Genomic DNA, 20,242 nt, shown 5'->3' with positions numbered 1-20,242 from the left:
TGTAGTCTATGGTTCCCGTTCAGTCCTGGGCCCACAAAATCCTTAAAGGGTCCCACCTCATATGTGCCACCAGCTTACGGTAAGAATGAATGACAATGATGTTGGAATGCATTTTGAAGCCAACAGCTTCATAGCCAGTAAATAAGACATCTGAAGCACTTTGAAACATTGCTGCATTTGGTAACGAACGGCCAATATAGCCTACACTAAACTACACTTGTTCAAGTCTGGCTTAAAAATGGATAAAAATGCATCAAAATGAAATGTTTAAAAAAAAAAAAGAAATTCAATTTTCCACATGCAAATGATGTGTAGAGCAAAATGAAATATGGTGCTGCCATGCAGAGGCCAAGTTTTAATGTTGTCGGGAAAGAGAGGCACAAATCTTGCTGTCCTCTGTCTCCATCAGTCATATATATTTTGACCTGAAAAGCAGACTTTATGATGGACACTTACAGTCTTACCGCTCACTGACGACACAGCAGCTACAAAAATAGCCTCTTTACAAAAAACATGGGACCATGCAGTATGTATAGGCCCATATATCCTCATTAACAGTGAAATGTCTCTCCGTTAACTCGTTCTTAAGTGTGCATTCTGTCAGTCTGATTTATGAGTAGCAGTTTGACTCAGTGACGGCTGGTCTCTGCGTGTTACTCGTACTATTCTGGCTCAGAGATTTGGTTGTATATGGCTATAACCTTGAGTTCACAACCTTCACCCATGTCACCTGTTCAGTTTTCAGCCTTGTCCTGTCAAGGGTGCTGCTCTGGAAGTTTGAGAGTTCCTATCTTGGTTCGTAACCTAAATGAAAGCCAATGGAGACCTTAAGCATTTCTCCCAAGTTCTAATGACAAACTATCCTACCAATTTACATCAGGATTGCAGACCTATTTAATCATACAAGCCACTTGTCTCGGTTAAACCAATATAATCATTTTAAAAAAGCTTTTTTTTTTACTTCAAAACACAGCCAGACTTAGAAAAATAAGAAAGCAAAGCTTAATCACACTTGACTGAATGAATGCATTGATTGCAGTTGTTATTCAGGACAGAGAACAGATGACACTGCACATCTGTCTTTATTTGGGTTCAATTATTGGCAACAACTTGTTATTGATGCTGATGCAGTTTTTGGCCCCCATCCCCCATTCCACAATGCTCCTGCAAGTGTGCATGAGCACTATTTATAGCAACAGTGAAGAAGTCTTTGAAGCAGAGCTCTCACCAGTGTATGATGGTATGTGTTTTGGAAATGGGTCCCTCCACACCAAACTCTGTCTGAGCATGTTTGCGGCAGCTGCTGGACACCAAGCAGTTCAGATGGCAGTTCAGGCAGAAAATAGCAGAGAATCATAGCAGTGATTGCGTAGCACACTTACATAAATCATACAAGTCCTCTTGACATTTATGACATAACTTCATGTTGAATTTTTGTTTCAGCAGCTTTATTTAAAGGTATAATATTCAGTATATTCTGATGTAGAGCAGGGCTTCTGGTCGACCCCGGGCGCTGGATGTGATGAGAACTTGGGGAGAATGGGGTGGAGGAGGGTGAAATGACACCTGACAGCAGCAGAGAGGGACACGGTTTAAAAGTTTGACAGCACTGATTTAATTGCTGCACGGAGATCGTGGACGCCCACAGTCAGCTGATTTCGTTGTAAGAGACTGAGAGAGAAGCATAGAAGTCTTTGAATGAAACTTTACTAAACTACATTTTAACAGACATGAAAGCTAAACGTTCTGCCGAACTAAACGTTTTTTAAGCATTTATTTGTGAAACATCATCAAGACCATTATTCATACCATTATATACTGTACGGGGGCAGTAGCAGCGGAGTTCATAGGGACTTGGCCTGGGAACTGAAATGCCGTCTGTTGTCTGAATGTTTTGTACACAGAGCTTTGCAAGTGAGAAAGAAAAATAACAGCTTGTTTTTATTTTGCCTCTGCACCGGCGACAGCTGTGGTTAGAGGCATTACTTTTTCCTGTTGTCAGTCCATCCGTCCCATTCTTAAACACAATATCTCAGGAATCTTGGACTTGAGGATGACCTGATTAGATTTTGGAGGTCAAATGTCAAGGTTACTGTGAGCTCACAAAACACATTTTTGGCAATAACTGGAGAATTCTTGTTGAAACAGGAAATGATAGAACACGATAAAAACGATGCAGAATAGAAGGTTGTTGGTTCAAAGACATATAACTGAAACAAATGGATCCTCACACCAAGTAGCTACCGTTATATATTTTAATGCTGTGTAATGTTTTCAAGCACCAGGCTTTTCTGCCCAGATCATTTCTCACATTTTTTTTCAGTTGCATATACAGAGGGATACTGGCTGCTATATAGATAAGAAAGGCCAAACTCTGGTTGGCTTTATTTTAGCCGATAGCGATCTGCTAAAACATGTCTTTAACGGTCCTGATACGGATCCATAGGAACAGCTAAGGACATCCCTACAGTATTCTTATCTTGAGCTAAAGCAGGGAAGACACTATGAGAAGAAAGAAAATAGTTGGATATTGCTAGTTTTAGAAGCATGCCATGTATGACTAATACATATTTGCATGCATTTTTTTATGGTGATGTCAGTTTGCAGTTCATGTGACATATCTTTTGAATAAATTCATTGAAGTTCCATCAAGTGGAGTTTAAAAACAACAATAACAACAACAACTTAACTAATTAAAGCTCAACTCAAACTCAACTAAAACCTGTTATATTCTAGTATAGTTAAGAGTTTGAAGTCAAAGTCAGTAAGGAGGCTAAGCAATTCCTTTCATGTCTGATATGTGTAGTACTGACTTAGAGGTGATTTCAATTATTAAAACATTCATAACGAGGTGACGGTGCAAAACCAAACTGTGCTGACTGAAACATTTGACGTCCAAATATTTAAAAATCTTGGTGTCACACATTAAATTCACATTTGATGAATGAATGCTGCGATAAACAATGAAACATCAGTCATCTTGTAAGATGTTTATGTGAATACGAACAAAGTCTGGCTGTGAAACTGTGACATTTGCTGAGTTGCAGGATAAACAATACATCTTACGAATGCAGTTTTTATTACATCATCAACTTGCCTCTAGCACTGCGCATGTTGTGGAAAAGCTGCGTTTGAGAAGAAGAAATACCTCCAGAGTATATCTGAGACATTTTTATGACAGTTGAGAAAGAAATGGATGTTATCTTTGGCCTCTCGATGATAGATCTGATATTCGACTTAGAGCACGAATATTGACAGAAGACTCCTTTGCTGCACATCAGTTTAATCAAATTACACAGTCACAAATAATTACAACAGTTCAATAGATGTGTGTCAACATACTTTTTGTATACATCTGCTGTTTGTTGTTGACATTTATTGCCCATAATTTGGTTAATAAAAGCAAATGGTCATTTGAAAACGTTATCTATCTGTCTGATCTTTGAGTCTCCCTGAGCTTTTGATTTGACATCTATTCTGTGCATCTCACAGTTTTAGTAAGTAAATAAACCGTAAACTAGGCAATTCTCAAGCTATCTGCATCTTCATCACCCACAAAATATGGAGCATCATTAATGTCAAAATTATTGTGCGAATGCAAAACAAATTTGAACATGAGTTCAAGGAGTTCAGAAAATGCGGACGCAGGTTTGTAGACGGAACATTTTTAAAGTGCAAACAGAATTATGGGCTTATCTGATGATTTGATAACAAGTGTCCTTTCCTTATCTTTAAAGTTGTATCCATCACATGCGAACTGATAGAACAAAATGTATTCCAGCATCACCCTATTTGACCCTACCTTCTGCACGTAAGAGCTATTCATGGGTATGTCCTCTTAAAGGCTGTTTTTAATGTGCTCTCACATGTTGTGTCTCACATTGTCTGTGTGCAAATCTTGACCCTGAAAATTGACTGTAATCTATTTCATGCTCACTCAGTAGTTTTGTCCCTACTAGTCTTTCATACTCGTGCAGATAATTTCACACGCTAATGGATGTCGTTCCTGAGTCTTGGATAAAATACAGAAGGTTCCTAGATCTTCAGGTCATCCAGCCTCTTGGTATTGCTGTGCTTGCTTGACTGACTGTTTCTGCGTGGATTTTCAATGGGCAACTCAAAGACAGGGCTGGAGATTTTCCTCTCCTTCACATCTTCTCCGTCTGCTTTGCCTTTTCTCTCCACAGCCATATTGTCTCTGTTCTGTTTGTAAACCACTTTGCTGTTGTAGGGGCTGTAGGCAGAGTTCGGCTCTGCCATGCTGTACTTTGTGTCCGCAGGGAAAGGTTCAGGCACCGCAGGATGTCCAGCAAAATAGTTATAGTTTGGGACGTAAGGCATGACTGCCTCAGTTAGGGCCTTGGGAGCCTCACCTGCAGGATGTGCTCGCCTATAACGAAGGCCCTGGTGGCATTTTGTGAAGCCTAGATGGTACATTTCCACCAGGTTGAGCAGCAGGGAGATGCAAGCCACAGCCAGCATGAAGAGGATGAAGATTGTCTTCTCAGTGGGTCGAGAGATGTAGCAGTTCACCATATTAGGGCAAGGCCAGCGGTCACAGGTGTACATCGGCTTGAGCTCAAAACCATACAGGAAGTACTGAGCTACAATAAAGGCCACCTCAAATAGGGTCTTGAAAATAATGTTGAAGACGTAGGTTCGCAGAAGTGCACCTTTCAAACGCACGTGGCCCTGGTTGTCTTTAACTGGGGACTTCTTGGCTTTGGTGGGAAGTAACTGCTGCTGCTTTTCACTCTGAGTGGCAAGGTCCTTCTCTTTCTGCTTCTCCTTTTCCTCCATGCGGACCAGATGAAGGATGTGACCCAGGTAAATGAGAGTTGGGGTGGAGATAAAGATGATTTGCATCACCCAGAAGCGAATGTGAGAAATAGGGAAGGTCTTGTCATAGCAGACGTTCTGACAACCGGGCTGCTTGGTGTCACACGTGAAGCCGGACAGCTCGTCGCCCCACACCTTTTCAGCGGCAGTTCCCAGCACTAGGATGCGGAAGATGAACAGCACTGTCAGCCAGACTTTGCCTACAACAGTGGAGTGTTCCTGGGCACTCTCAAGCAGCTTCCCCAACAAGTTCCAGTCCCCCATACTGGCTCACAAATATAGACTCAGTTTTATTGGTCAAACCCGGAAAGACGCCTGAAAGGAGAGGGAAAATGTTATTTTTACTTGGCAGACTCTTTCCTAAAGTCATTTTAAAAGACTTGGCCCAACCCTTCCTTTTACATTTGACTATGAAAGAAGAAGAAGAAGAAGAAGAAGAAGAAGAAGAAGAAGAAGAAGAAGAAGAAGAAGAAGAAGAAGAAGAAGAAGAAGAAGAAGAAGAAGAAGAAGAAGAAGAAGAAGACGACGAAGACGAAGAAGAATACATTACATACTAACGTCAAGAAATTTGAATTAACAAGAACTGATTTTTTGGCCACTTGTGGGAAGCAGGGTTAGGGTGACCTTGTTAGCAAGCAGTTGCCTATTTACACATCCAGTATGGTAAGTCTAATCAGTAGTGGTTATAAAAATTGTAGATATAAACAATTGCTGGAGTGGAAATGTTCATTGTTGATATATGTAATTAAATTAAAACTAGTCAGCATTTACCATTGACTCATATGCAATGTCAGTTATAGGTATCCACTGTATAATTCCATTTTGATGTGTTATAAGTCCAAGTTAGCATATGTGTAATGTAAATTTGACCAGTTGCAATTCTAATACAATTCAATTATCACTAGTCAAAATGTTAATCTCCACATTTCTTTTCTGATATTACAGAGGTATAAAATTAATTCTAAATCCATTTCTCACTAGTCAAAATGAAATTTGTGATATGTCAGCCTGGAAGTGTAACTAGTAAGCATGTGAGTTCAGATATCTTAAATACCAGCTGTAAATAAGCATCAAACACAAATGGTGTTTTATGAAAATATCTGTCACGTACTTACATGTAAATGTGGAAACCATTATGTAAATTCAATCAAGTGCATTACTGATTGATCTGTTTCACCTTAATAATAACTTTAACTAACAATCTACACATTGTAATTGTAATCACATCCAATAGAATAAGCACCTTAACAAACCAGCTAGATTCGTTGCTCTGCAGTTTTCCCATGGCATTCCTTGTATGCTTATCATTATAAATGTGGCATTTATCACTGCTAACCTTACAAAGGCTACTGTATTTCAGCGGAGATGAACTAATGAAAACACTGATTTGTTTTGAATTCACTGTTTGTACTCCCAGAGGTTGTCCAGTGTATGCTGATGACCAGGACACAGCTGACTGTGTGTGAGAGAAAGCCCTGCAGCGGGCTGGGGGAGACTCTTAGGTCTTGTGACACAGTATGGCTGGGCGATATAACATATTTATTGTCAAAGCAATTTAAAAATGTCTATCATATATATTTTTCTACATGGTTTGTATCACAATGTTAAAAAAACAGCTGTCAAACTGTGCTACGGCAATTGTTTCGACGCTTAACTTTCTGATCCTATCATGCTATGTTAACTTTCCACAAAAAGTATTAATAAATTGAGAAAATACTCAGTCAGATACTTGTTTTTTTATCAAGTTTTGTTTTTTGTTGTTGTTTCATCACATAGACTATTTATTATTTGTATTCATTATTGTATGTTATTATTTACAACATGCAATATATCGTTATGAGCTATGAAAGGACCTATATTGAGATAGAAGATTTTGACCACATTGCCCAGCCCCTATGACACAGAACCCTATGGTGCTCCCCCCCAGTCCAGAATTAGGTGTCTAGTTCAGATTTCAGTGCATATTGGTTACAACCGCAAAACTATACTCTAAAAATAGTTGCACTTGTCCTTTAGTGATCAGATGTAGACAGACTGTGAACCTTAACACCTGTTTGAAATACATAAAGATAGTCAGCCAGGAATTAAAGGATCACTTAAAGGATCAACACTTTTCACACAGTAGTAACTGTTAAGGACTTACTGAGCCTGGATTTCAACCCCAAATGTATACTTAGATTATATATAATATACTGTACAGCTGTAAAATGTTTTTCGATTATTGAGTTAGACATTCAAAAGAATTAACTTCATTAGGATAGACATACCTGATAATGTTCATCTCCTACAGCAGTGCAGATCCAGAGTCAGTTGGTGACTTAGCCTCTTCAGTTCACAGAGAGGCCATGTTCTCCTGAGCTCCTGAGAAACTGCAGCGCCAAGATGAACTTTTCTTAGGCAGATTTCACTTGAGGCTCTGTGATCCTGCCCTCCTACTGGGAGTTGATGAGTTCCCAGTGTTCAACAAGCCACCACAGCTAAATGCACAGTCTGGTCTCTGTGCGAGGACAGATCACTTGTTGAAAAGTATAAAATCCCTCGCTTAAGAGGTGTTCCGGTTCAACTGAGTGGCAGCTCAAGAGTCCAGTGAGGATGTCCGTTGGTCTTACATGTCAGTGTGTGATCTAAATATAATTCACGTTGATGGGAGTGGCTTTGTTGTCACTCTCCCGCTGACCCTTGACTGTGTGAAGGAGCGTCAGACACTGAAGAGCCATCCCTCAGTGCTGCAGTGAGCGTTACTGCTTTTTGAGTGACTGATAAGCTTTATACATGGTGGACATACTTACAGAAAAAGACAAACTTGATTCTTTTGACTGTGTCATCTGGAAGTTCTTTATTGTTTGTATCAGCTCAAAGTTTAGCTTAAACGCTTCGTTTGCAGCATCATGTTGCTGTGAAGTGGCGGAAAGTTACTAAGTACATTTACTCATGTTCCAGTAGAACAATATTGAGGTACTTGTACTTGAGTATTACCACCTTCTTTTTCCTATTTTATTTCAACTTTTCTTTATTACTTGGACACATATTACATTATTTGACAGCTGTTTTTGCTTTTCAGATTCAAATTTTCATCCAAAGCACACAATCAGCTCCGAAATATGTTGCATTGTGACAGATTACACTGTCAAAATCTATTTAATGAGATAAACTTTGCTGCATGCTTACATTTTATTGCATCAGTAACAAAACCCCCTATAATAAACTGTAATACTTAAAAGCATAAAACCACACTCATGAGTACTGCTTTGGTACATCGGCACATTCTGATAGTGCTTCTGTACTTAAAAGTCATAATCCGTAAGATTTGAGATAGCTTTTTATAGTACCCTCTTTGGCAGTAAACTGTAATTACAGGCAAGCCTGTTCTTTCAGAGCCCACCATCTTGTCATATTTGCGGTCCCTCTCTACTTCCAGTCTCTCCCCTATATGTTACCCTCTTAAATCCATGCACACACACATACACACATATTTGTATTACACTTCTGCCCGTGCTACATGCCTGACTAGGAGAATGGAAGTTCATGATTTCCGATTACCATGAAACGTAGCATAACCGGCAGTGAGGAGCTCCACCGGCAGACCAACTGTTGTCAGCAGCGTCACTAACATGGCGGCATATTTGGAAAAAGGAATGTCACCACAGACACAAAGATTGTATTACTCGGCAAAAAGGCACGTACAAGGGCTTTCATTAGTGGGTCATATGATCAATCACCATTGTTTTAACTCACTCTTTGATAGAGAGTCTTACTTCCAGTTATCACTTAGCAGACAATTAACTAGATGAAAATCTTACGGATTAAATCTTTAGGTGATATTTTACTTCAAGTACCTCAGTGACTCTTGTTCTCAGTTTCATAAGTTGAGAATGCAAATGAGAACATTTTTGAATGCAAGACTTTTTTACCTTTGGCGAGTGATTAATAAAAAGCTAAGCATGTTGTAGCTGACTTCTCTAACCTAATAATGTAAGTAATAATTTTGCTTTATAAGATTAAGATCAACATCAAAATCAGCCTCCTTCTGATCAACCTTTATAAACGTTTCCAATCCTTGGTGGGTTGGTGGGACTGAGATGCCCCACAGATAACATGTAACGACATTGCTCACATACAGTCACCCCTAACACTAATTGCTGACAGGAATAACACATTAGAGGAATTTGTTTTTGGTACAGTGCTGCCAGTGTGTTTCTCGTCAGTCTGAACTCTATAGATGGCATGTGCCGACATGTTCCATAAAAAAAGACAAGCCATCATGCCCAACCACAGCAGGCCCAGCTGTCCACAGGGTCAACCATTGACCCACTGACACCATTCATGGCCAGTCTATTGATAACCCAAAACTCTGCAGTCTGGCCTTCAGAAGAAGCTTGAGGAGAACTTAATCAGCCTCACGGTGGGCAACATGGCTCCGTGGGTCTCTCGTCTAAAGACAGTGACAGCACCACCGATGTAAACGTGTGATGAAGTTTCATTCACCTTCCTTGAGAATCAGAAAGTGGCACCACTGTGACTACAGCTTTATTTCTTCTTGCAGATGACTGCTGCACTCTGGAGATTCCAGGTATAACATGAACTGTTTCCACATACTCAGGAAATCCTGTCAAATTACATCAGAACAATTTCAACCTGTTATATTTTGAAGCATTCCCACCAGAATCAAATTGGACAATTTAAGAAGCTGCAGACATTTCACTTGAGTTATTTCAACATCTATAATCATTTCTTTCTGAATATATGCATCATATTTTGTCATTTGTGAGAAAACCTAATAAATTACACAATAACACAAACTCTGGTTGATTTTATTCTGCTGTGTACTAACAATATATCAACATCCAGCTTCAAAATGAATCAATTTAAATAACATGTTTAGCAATGTCTAGTAAACTTCAAGAAAACAAGTTTGCAATTCAAGTTTTTTATGTTGTCAGTTATCACTATCACTCTCTCTCTCTCTCTCTCTCTCTCTCTCTCTCTCTCTCGCTCTCTATTTATATCTATCTATCTATATATATCTATATATATAGATATATATATATTTATGGAGGAAGCACTGAAGTAAATAATCAGACGAATATCAAACAAACACTGTATCATTTAACATCTTTTCCATGTATTAGTAGAACATCTCACTAAGAAGAAAGCCATAAATACCTTAAAGTCCCTTAGACTCAATTCATGGTTTAGGCAAAAGCATGACATTTGTGATCATATTTGATGTAATAGAACATTGTAAATTGAAATATTACTACATTGTATATTTGAAACACTTCTTTGACACATGATTTAAATAGCATGTCGCATTTCATAATTTAATATTTTCATTATAAGACCTAAAAGCCGCGTCAAAATTAAAGTCCAAGGTTGTGGGGATCAAAGTCTGTGTCAACGACAGCCTATAATGTGGTCAGTTGGAAATTTTGCTTCGTAAAATGTTACTTAATTGATCTTTAACAAGCTATTATATGATGTCAGTACAAAGTGCTCCAGTAAATAGTCTTTAGGTTCATGGCAAAAAAAATGTTGATACAGTAGAATGTAGTTCTCGTGGGAAGTCTTTGAAGTATTATCTTAACTCTGACTTTTTACCCACTTTGTCATATGTAACTGAGAATATAAACCACTGGATGAATCAGCCCCATGTCAAACTGTGGTGTACAGTGTATTATATGCACCACAAGTTAAATTGATGACTGTCACCTGGATCTAAGGTCACATATACAGTATGTCCCTTTGTGCAGGTATGAAATCTCTTTTTGTTAATACTAGCAGAGTTTTTGTTGGATCCAAGCCCCCACAGTCGAGTCTCTAGCAGTGTGCAAATGCTTTCCGCAGGCCTTCCCCACCAAGAAGACCACTTCTGCAATGTTGAGCAGAATACAAACCCCTGACGCAGCCAGCATGAACACTGTGAACACGGTCTTCTCTGTGGGCCTCGACACAAAGCAGTCCACCGTGTTGGGACAGGGATACGAGTCACACTTCACTAGCCGGATCATTTTGTAACCAGGGTAGATCATATAAAACAGATACATAAAGATGACCTCAAAGACAATACGGAAGAACAGGCTGATGACGTACGTCCACCAGAGAGCCCCTGTGATTTTCATCTTCTGGGTCTTTATCTGCTCCAGATCTTTGGGGTTGGTCCGCCCTGATAGTTTGTAGAGCCTCTTGTCGATGTGGCGGCGGTGGGCCACATGCATGGCTACCAGCAAGGCAGGTGTGGAGACAAGAATGAGCTGGAGCGCCCAGAGGCGAATGTGGGAGATGGGGAAGAAGTGGTCATAGCAGACACTGTTGCAACCCGGCTGCTGGGTGTTGCAGGTGAAGCCGGACTTCTCGTCACCCCACACGCTCTCCGCCGCAACCACTAGAACCAGGATACGGAAGATGAACAGGACAGAGAGCCAGATGCGACCGATGCCTGTGGAGTGTCTGTTCACACCGCTGATGACAGCATAAAAGGATGCCCAGTTCATCTTTGGTTCCGGGTCTGATGGAGAACACATAAAAGGGTCAACAGCTGAGAGAAAATTGTGCTGACATTAGGCTATTTTCCTTTTCTTATACAAAAAGAACATAATGGAAAAACCTAGAGTAAATCACAGAGGAACCTGGAACAGAATCAACAGAACAAATCAGCTTGGCACATAAAAGTGGCTAAACAACACATACCAAAACACTGAAATATGGTGCAAATAAAATCCAACACAAAGCCAACATTTGTATTGTCTTTCAATTCTGTCTTTCTTTGTTTACATTACAAAAATACAACCAAACATCTGCTGATAAGAAGAAGAAGAAGAAGAAGAAGAAGAAGAATTACTTTATTTATCCCGCAACGGGGATATTTAATTTTTTCACTCTTATTATTAATCATGTTACACACACATGCACAGACAGGACCTATACATGCAATTAAGGAGAGATGTTAGAGCGAGGGGGCTACCAGTGACCAGCGCCCCGAGCAGTTGGGGGTTCGGTGCCTTGCTCAACAGCACCTCGGCAGTGCCCAGGAGATGAACTGGCACATCTCCAGCCACCAGTCCACACTCCATACATGGTCTACACAGGGACTTGAACCAGCGACCCTACGGTTCCCTGCCAAGTCACCTATGGACTGAGCTACTGCCGCCCAATTTATATAATTTTTATATAAATAAAATATAATATATATAATATATATATAATATAATATAATAATTTTTAGACCTTAAAAATACAGATTAAATGGAGACCATGTGTTTCATTAATTTGAACTTTTCAGCAAAATCAGGCTTTGTCTGACGGGGCAGAGATCGGTCCTTGAAGTGCGGATTAAGCCAGTGACATTCCGGTTATGTAATTACTCTTTCTCCAATACTTTTGATTAATCATTTCAGAAGAGGATAGATAAAACATACCCACATTAAATGAATCAAAGTGAGTTTGAGACCATTTTTACACTTCCAGACGTAGCAGGACAGCAGAGTATTCTTTTAGAATTTTAACTGGTGTATAATAATACCTGTGTATAATTCTGTAGTGTGTAAATTTGCATCACTAACGAACCATCCGGCATCAGCCACATTTCTCTGTCTTCCTCTTCTATAAATTAGCATCCCTTTTCAAATATTTCTCTAATTTGCAGTTTAACCTTTTCTTCAGCTCCTGATTAGTAGATAACTTGAAAAAAGTTTGATCGATACAAATCACTAAAATATATTATTTTAGTGTGACTGGGGGTGTCACAGCAGTTACTGTGATGGAGAAAACTTTTTCTAAATATACGGTTAGGAGTATACTCTCACATTACAAATCCCTTTAGACTAGTTTCTGCTCAAATCATTACTTGTTTAACTATTAGTTTGTTTTATTTCTTTGGCCTATACTTGTACTTTTTTCATACTCTAGGTACATTCAAAGCTGATTTTAACTGAGTTTAAATAGTTTTAATAGAGTTTAGTTGATTAATGATTAATAAATTAGTTGATCGACAGAAAATAAATCGGCTACTGTTTTGAACCATTTTTCAAGCAAAAATACCGAACTTTCTCTCAAGTCCACCTTCTCACTTGTGAGGATTTGTTGCTTTTCTTTGTCAAACGCGATACACTGAATATCTTTAGGCTTTGAACTGTTGGTCTAAGTGCAAATAATGCATGCTCATTCACATAATACTCTATACTAATAATACTCTAACACCCTTATAGAATCAAGTAAACTCAAAAATGAACCTAGGTTAGAGAACTTCGGATGCTTGAGAGTCTTACTTCCAGTTATCTACTTTTTAATATTTCCACCGAATTAGTAAATCACAAGTTTTCAAAGTCCATAATTAATTTTATGCCTAAAAAGCATCCACACTGGTTTATCTCCACTGTGCTGATTATTATTTCTTGCTTGTCCAGAGTCACCGACAAGCTTGAATTTGCAGTCTAGTATAAATGTCAGAGGTATTACCAGGCTCAGCAGGAGGTGTAAGAGGCATAGGAGGCAGCGTAGAGGACAATGTTGACCCACTGGTTTGGCATGGATGTGAATCCAGAGAAGAAGGAAGCCTCTCTGCCTCCCTCTGCAGTTGGCAGGCCACTTAAGAGTGCAACAGTAAAGTCTGGCACCATGCGTCATGTGACATGCTTTCACCAGTCGCCATGGTGTAGCATGTAAAGTGAGCATCTGCACCCAAAGTAACGATATCTGTAGTACTTTTAATTCTTGGCAGGAAAATAATTAGGGGTCCAAAAGTGTTTTAATGGAATCCACTGGTTATAAATGTATGATGATTCAGAGAATCCAAACAGTTCACTTAAACTCCACTGCGTGACCAGCTGTAGCTATACATAAACATGACTCAGGGACCGCAGAATAATTGTTGTTGCTAGTGTCACAGTTTTATCTGCAACTACCAATGTATGCAAGAATTGTCCAAACTATCCAGTCAAGTTAAGACTTAAGTAAACCATAGGCAGCCCATACACACAGGTTTAACCATCTAAACACTGGAGTGTCTATCTTGTTCTCATCTAGATCTGAAAACAAAATTAAAAATGAAGCAGACTTACCTTCAGCTGAAGTTTGGAATAAAGCACATCCAGAAACATTTACGTTGACATTTGCAGATTTTTTTTTTTTTTCAGCGTGAGACTGTGAACAAGAGTATCAGAGCACCATGACTTTGCATTGCTAATGATTTCCTCACACTAGCCACTGCCCTGCACTGGAGAGGTCATATGCTTCCGTGCACAATATTTGCATACAATAGGCCCATTTACAGACACCAAACAAACGGCTTCAGAATTCAGATCAAACGTTTTCATTTCTGTCCAGCTGAGGAATCTGTGTGGGGACTGCAGTCTGTCCTCTCATCCTCATTGTGCTGTGTTCTGCAGGGGAAGTGGAGGGTGTTTTTGACGCAATATGCAATAAAAAAAATAAAGGTCTAAAACAAAGAATGACCCATGAAATCTTAAGATAAGGGACCAACTGACTCAACCTGCTCTCTGTACTGGACTCGATGGGACCACAGTTTGACGTATTTCTGTGGGATTAATTGCTTGCTTTTTACACTGAATAACCTCTTTAGCTCGAAGTGTTCAAGTACTTCTACATAACTGTAAAAATTTCAAATCTATGATTGAAGCATACTTTGTTAATTTTCACCTGAAACCCGTAGAAATTTGTGTTCCCTCCCTGATTTACTTTTTGCATTCACCCTGAGCCATAGGAATAGAGTTACGGTCTGGTCCAGTTTAATACAATGTCAATTTAGTGATACATAATACAGATACAAGAAAGGAGACATGATTAGACACTTAATTTTATGCGTGATGAATTATTTGGCTATATTTTGATGTTAAAGATGTACTCCATAAGAATTGAGATACGTTTTTTCTAGCAGTGACTTTGGCAGTAACATGTAACTGAAGGTGAGCCTATCCCCCCAAAGTTTTGAAAAACATGAATAAAAATACCGTATATTTTTCAAAACTAAACAAATGTACTTTCAATTAAAAGTCATTTTATTGGCTCAACTTGGTTAGGGCTTCATATTTTGATATTCATCCATATCAGTTAATTGCAAAAAGTAGTCACATACACTGGGAAAAAAGGAAGATGGTGAGAACACATGAGGGTGAGTAAACATTACATGCCGGAGACCCTTAAAATTATGATTTACTAATATAATAGTTACGTAAGCAGTGATATGTTGGCGGATAAAGAAAGGTAAGCACGGTTAATAATTTCCTGTGTAGTATTTCTTAAATGATATGGTGAGCCTCTACAAAGTTGTGATTTATGGGGCATAGTATGAGTTGCATACGGGCAAATAATAAAATCACTTTTGTGTCCCCTCCAATACTGACATCGAATCTGCACCCCTGATCCTAATGGGTTGCCAAGATTATTCATAATCTCTCATGACCTATTCTCCACATCTCTAACACTCATTATGTTGTTCATGTAAGTGAAGGCCTGAACAGAAGTTTGAATCCTAGGGGTGAGCTGTGTGACCTGTACGTGGATGAAGCTTTTCTGATTAAATGTAAAACTGATAAAGTGCCAGTCATTGGTATCCTTTCAATGAGATAGGATAAACGTAAATTAGTAATGCTGATATTTGGCAGCCTTAGGAGTCTGAACGATGACATCTGGAGGTCATCAAGACTTGTTGCAACATTTTAATAATGCTTATTTTATCAGAAGTGAATTCAGTCTTGGGAAAGTCACAGTGCACCGACAGCAATTTGTTCAGTGATCCGACACATTCCTGAAGTGCAACACCTCAATACAGGCCTCTCATGAGAGAAACATGTCTGCAAATCTGTCAAGTGATTTTTAGGGTCATAACATTTGTCACCAGACAGTCATCAATATGTAATCAAATCCATTTTTCCGACATATCTTCAACTTTCTTGAAGTGGTACTCAACTGAGCCATTGACCTTTTATACTATTGTTTTTGTGTGAGGCCATAGTGTAACTTTGATGTTTCCATTGTGTATGTCTAAAAATATTGCACACTGGCCTGGGTACACCTCGGGATCCCCGATGTTAGAGCTGGTTAATGTGGCCCGGGAAAGGAAAGTTTTGGGTCCCCTACAAGAGCTGCTGCCCCCGTGACCCGACCCCAGATAAGCTGTTAAAGATGAGTGAGTGATGAGTGAGTGAGTAAAAATATTGCAGGGACACTTGTGAGGGACACTTCTGTGCTTGTGTAAGCTAAAGGTGTTGAAGCTGCATGTGACCAGACCAGTTATATATTGCTAGGCTACATAATCCTAAATGCAGGAACACACCCAGTCACATGCAGGTGTGACTTGTAATAATCACGTTCTCATGATAGGTTCAGGGCCCCACACACTAATGCTCCCATGCAGGTGTGTCTGTATCCTGAGTGACTTTATAATTAAACGGATTTCCCTCTAACATACAGTGGCTTTCTTTGAAGATCTATAAAGATCTAAGAAAGCAGTTTCTGGTCATAAACTCACTTCTATAATCTTGTTGTTCAAGACCTTTCAGGCTTGTGATCCCTTTAAGTACCAGTGTGTAGGATTTAGTGGCATCTAGCGGTGAGGCCGCAGACTGCAAACAGCTGAATTTGTCCCATCCTTTTGAGGGGTTTTTATTCTTCCTCAGTTACACATATGTATCATAGATGATTGTCTTGCAATTTATGGAGTAGTACAAAATCACTGTATCATGATACTATCCTTATTGTGGGCATCTTGTGGTGATAGTAGGACCTAATCGTAGCTATTGTGAGTTACTTTGTGATTCTCACCTCTAGTCCTAACCAAGACCATTGAAAGGAGGCTGAGTAACCAAAACAAAAAAAGTATGACACATGTGCAATGGAACTGGAGCTGTGCTGTTAGAGGGTTACAGCAGATGGTGCTAGAAATAAAGTGATGGTTTCGCTCAGGTGAAATTAATCAATCACCCCCATGTTCTATGAAAGTGTGCTAGCAGACCACATTCTACTGCATTTGTTTCATACCCCAAAGCTCAGACGTTTCTTTTTTGGTGACTGATGCTGACTAATTTATAGAACTGTCCACTTTCTTTCATAATTGTTAGAAAGTAGCAAAGTGTGTTGGAGCAATAAATGGAAGCCACATTCCAATAATAGTAGCAGAGGAGTATCCTCAAGCCTTTTACAACCATGAATGGTATTTAATTGTTCTGCAAGCAGTTGTTGATGGCAAAGATCTTAGTATGTGCAGTCTATCCAGGTAGTGTGCATGATGCAAGAGTACTAAGAGAGTCTCATTTGTGGGATGTCCTAAGTGTTGGGGAGTTGCTAGGCCAAAGCAAAGTGAGCATCTCTGGCTGGGATGTTGGACATTACCTCACTGGTGACCCAGCTTACCCCATGCAAGCTGGAGCTGGGCACGACAATGAGGCTGACTCGCTGTGTGCTTCATAACACTTGTGAGGAACATGGTTACGGTTTTGGCGAGGAGCACTCAGACAGGCATGTAAACATTCAGCCTCCTGTTCAGGCATTACCTTAGCATTGTTATGAAGAAGGGGCTGACATTAGAGTTGCATTAATGCTGCACTTTAGACCTAGACTTATACTTAGACTTCTCTTTATTGATCCTTTGGGATGACTCCTGCAAGGAAATTGCGATTTCTAGCAGCTTACAAAAAAAACAAGGGAGGTATAAAAAATACACTATAGGATAACAAATAAACTCTTAGCTAAATAAATACAGAAAGTATAAAAAACAATAAACAGTAAGCAATAAACTCTCAAATATATATGAGGTAGATGTAAGAATACAGGTCAAATAAAATTCACAAAAAGACATCTGGCTTTGTGAACAGAGCCAGGAGTTCCTCTCTTGAGTAATTGAGAAAACTGGCTCTTTGTTGCATTTTAAAGTTAGAAATATCCATAGGATATATATAAAACACACAATCTCTTCACAAGAAGAGTTAAAAAGTAGAAAGAAAGAGCTCAAAACCGGAGAGCTACTGGAGATTTAAATTGTATTTCATTTTCTTACAGCACCACTGCCAAACATTTGTAATTTTACCTGTTCTGTTTTTGTTCAATGATTAAAAAACTGTCATTACACCAGACTGTACATTTTCAGTTTGCCTGTCCAGTTGATTATAGTAATTTCTGATTTTTGTAAAAAGCAGCTGTGTATAATTAAAGTACACAAGTGTGAATAAACATTTTAAAAACTTGCATTACTTGCATTGTGTTTCTCTGTTGATTCAGCATATTAAAGAAGACATGTCTCTTAAGAAAATGTGTTTATTTGTTTATTAACATTAACAATCAAATAAACCCAAATACTAAAATCATAATGTTTTTAAAGTGCGTAGAGTGCAGTGCAGCGTGTGCAATATCGATTATCAGATAGTTTGATCTTTAGTCATGCAGGATTAGCTCTGCTGTGAATTCTGTAATAAATATTATAATAGTATTTCAGTTTTTGTTGACACTGCCAGAAAGGTAATATTTCCATTTTATGTGTATAATTGAGGTCGTAGTGTCTGCTGATGTACATTATTTCTAAAGGTGTTTCTACTCTGGCTCCTGAGGGGTTTCGCAGTCCAGTTCAACACCACAGCAAACTACACACTCAATAACAAACATGTAGTTAACATAAAAGTTCTCTGACAGTGTCAGTCAAACCTGAACATTATAATCTTGACCCAGCAGAATGTATGGTTATATAAATAACGTTATCTCAATGTTTGCATGGTCATGGTATGAAAGTTAATCTGTGTCATCGGGTTTTGAAATTAAAAAGGCAATGAATTTCTAGCACTGAATATTCTAAAAAATTCAACAGGGAAAATTCAGCTGCAAAATTCAGCTGCAAAATTCAGCTTCAAAATTCAATGTATAAAATTCAGTGTTCACAATTGGGGAACTAAGGTAGAGCAATCGATTTTAGACAGATCAGGTGTATGCAGTCGAGCAAGGAGAGCTGTGACAATGTTATGTATGGTTTCTCTAACAGCAGCAGCTGTGCTCAGCCTCTAACGTCAGATCCACCACATCTATGGATTATTTTCAAACTGCATCTTATATCTATCTACTGTGGCGGATATGAAGAGTAAACAGAGAGTTATCAGAACATAACTCCTTAAATTCAGGAAATGAGGAGAAATTAAGAGTGTGTGGTTGTTTCAATTTAATGTCTGAAACCTAAATTCCACCAGATGCGTCTTTGTTGCGTCTGCGCTCCAGCACGGCACAAGAGCTGATACGTTTCAATTCTAGTAGTGTGTGCTTTAACCAGACCAAAAACATCCAGGATCTCCTCTATTTCAAGATGAATATGGCCCAGTGTCTAGTGAGAGTCCATAAAACAGTGGCAGCAAAAGATGGAAGACCCAGTATGTTTCCAGAATCACATACCAGCTCACAGACCAGTTCAGAATGTAAGGCCTCTACCTGAAGTACAGTGTCACATGGTTGACCACTTGCCAAATTATGATGAAAAGAAAGAGACTACCAGATGCAAGATGCCAAACTGGAAGGTAACACATCTTTTGTGACAAGTGCAACCTCCACTTGTGCTTTGTGCCACACCAAAACTGCCTCAAGGCTGCTCAATGAAAAATGAGAATATATTAAAACATCAAGTTTAAGTTCCTGTTCCATTCTAAGTTAGAGTTCTATCAGTTCATTACCCTACTATAAAAAGTATCATTATGTGTCGGAAGTTCCAGTTATGTACATGTTTTTACAAGACTGTGTCATTCCTCTATCTTCTTGGAGGCTCCAGATTTTCGTGATGACCTCACTGCTGATCCCTACCCACGCTGTGATACACCTATCAAAGGTGTCACTAGACAACTAGACAGGTGTCACTACGGCGACCCCCCTCGTGGCCCAAATGTTGAAAAACGTGTGCTTAAGTGCCCTCTTGGGAGTCAAAACACATGCTAAAGTGCCCTTTAGGAGCCAAAATCCGTGTTAAAGAGACCTCAAGTAGCCAAAACGTGGGCTAAAGTGTCTTCTAGGAGCCAAAATGTGTGCTACAATGCCCTCCAGAAGCCAAAACGCATGTTAAAGTGCCCTTTAGGAGCCAAACCGCGTTATTGTGCCCTAATGGCAGCCAAAAAGTGTGCTAAAGTGCCGGATGCGCTATATGTGCACTTTTTTTTCCTTTTCGCCCCTGCCCTTCAAAAAGTCTGTGCACGCCACTGCAAGAGTGTGATTAAATGTAAAAGCGGGTATCAGCTTCCTTTTAAAAGGCCTTGGTCCAAACTGGGCAGATTCCCGACAGCACTTGAACGCAGCACTGTCAACACATTTACAGAAACTGTGCAGCGGCCCCTTTAAGAACCTCCTGGGTGTGGAAAATGGGAAGTTTAGAGAGTCCATGGCCAGTTGGTTACGTCCCATTCAGCTTTGTATTACGCTCTTTGTTAAG

The 20,242-nt window shown here is 39.3% G+C and overlaps 2 protein-coding genes across 2 annotated transcripts; both read right to left on the bottom strand.

The window, feature by feature from the left end:
• Positions 1–3,300: 3,300 nt before the first annotated feature.
• gja2 (gap junction protein, alpha 2) lies at positions 3,301–7,247 on the bottom strand. The gene is made up of 2 exons (XM_083927409.1): positions 7,107–7,247; positions 3,301–5,154 (listed from the first exon to the last, which is right to left on the bottom strand). The coding sequence occupies exon 2, from the start codon at positions 5,101–5,103 to the stop codon at positions 4,036–4,038; it is 1,068 nt and encodes a 355-aa protein (XP_083783535.1). The 5' UTR covers positions 5,104–5,154; positions 7,107–7,247; the 3' UTR covers positions 3,301–4,035.
• A 3,366-nt stretch (positions 7,248–10,613) lies between these two features.
• Positions 10,614–13,334, bottom strand: gjb1a (gap junction protein beta 1a; the record flags this gene model as incomplete). The annotated part of the gene is made up of 2 exons (XM_083926938.1): positions 13,294–13,334; positions 10,614–11,344 (listed from the first exon to the last, which is right to left on the bottom strand). The coding sequence occupies exons 1-2, from the start codon at positions 13,319–13,321 to the stop codon at positions 10,614–10,616; spliced, it is 759 nt and encodes a 252-aa protein (XP_083783064.1). The 5' UTR covers positions 13,322–13,334.
• Between the last annotated feature and the right edge of the window lie 6,908 nt (positions 13,335–20,242).

This window comes from Echiichthys vipera (genome assembly GCF_963691815.1).
Source record: "Echiichthys vipera genome assembly, chromosome: 14".
Classification (NCBI taxonomy): domain Eukaryota; kingdom Metazoa; phylum Chordata; class Actinopteri; order Perciformes; family Trachinidae; genus Echiichthys; species Echiichthys vipera.
The sequence above is the reverse complement of the archived record's forward strand: the minus strand, read 5'-3'. Positions and strand labels throughout refer to the sequence as shown.

Bases quoted from the DNA above. Each gene is read 5' to 3' on its own strand.
- gja2 (XM_083927409.1), bottom strand. From the start codon at position 5,103: ATGGGGGACTGGAACTTGTTGGGGAAGCTGCTTGAGAGTGCCCAGGAA.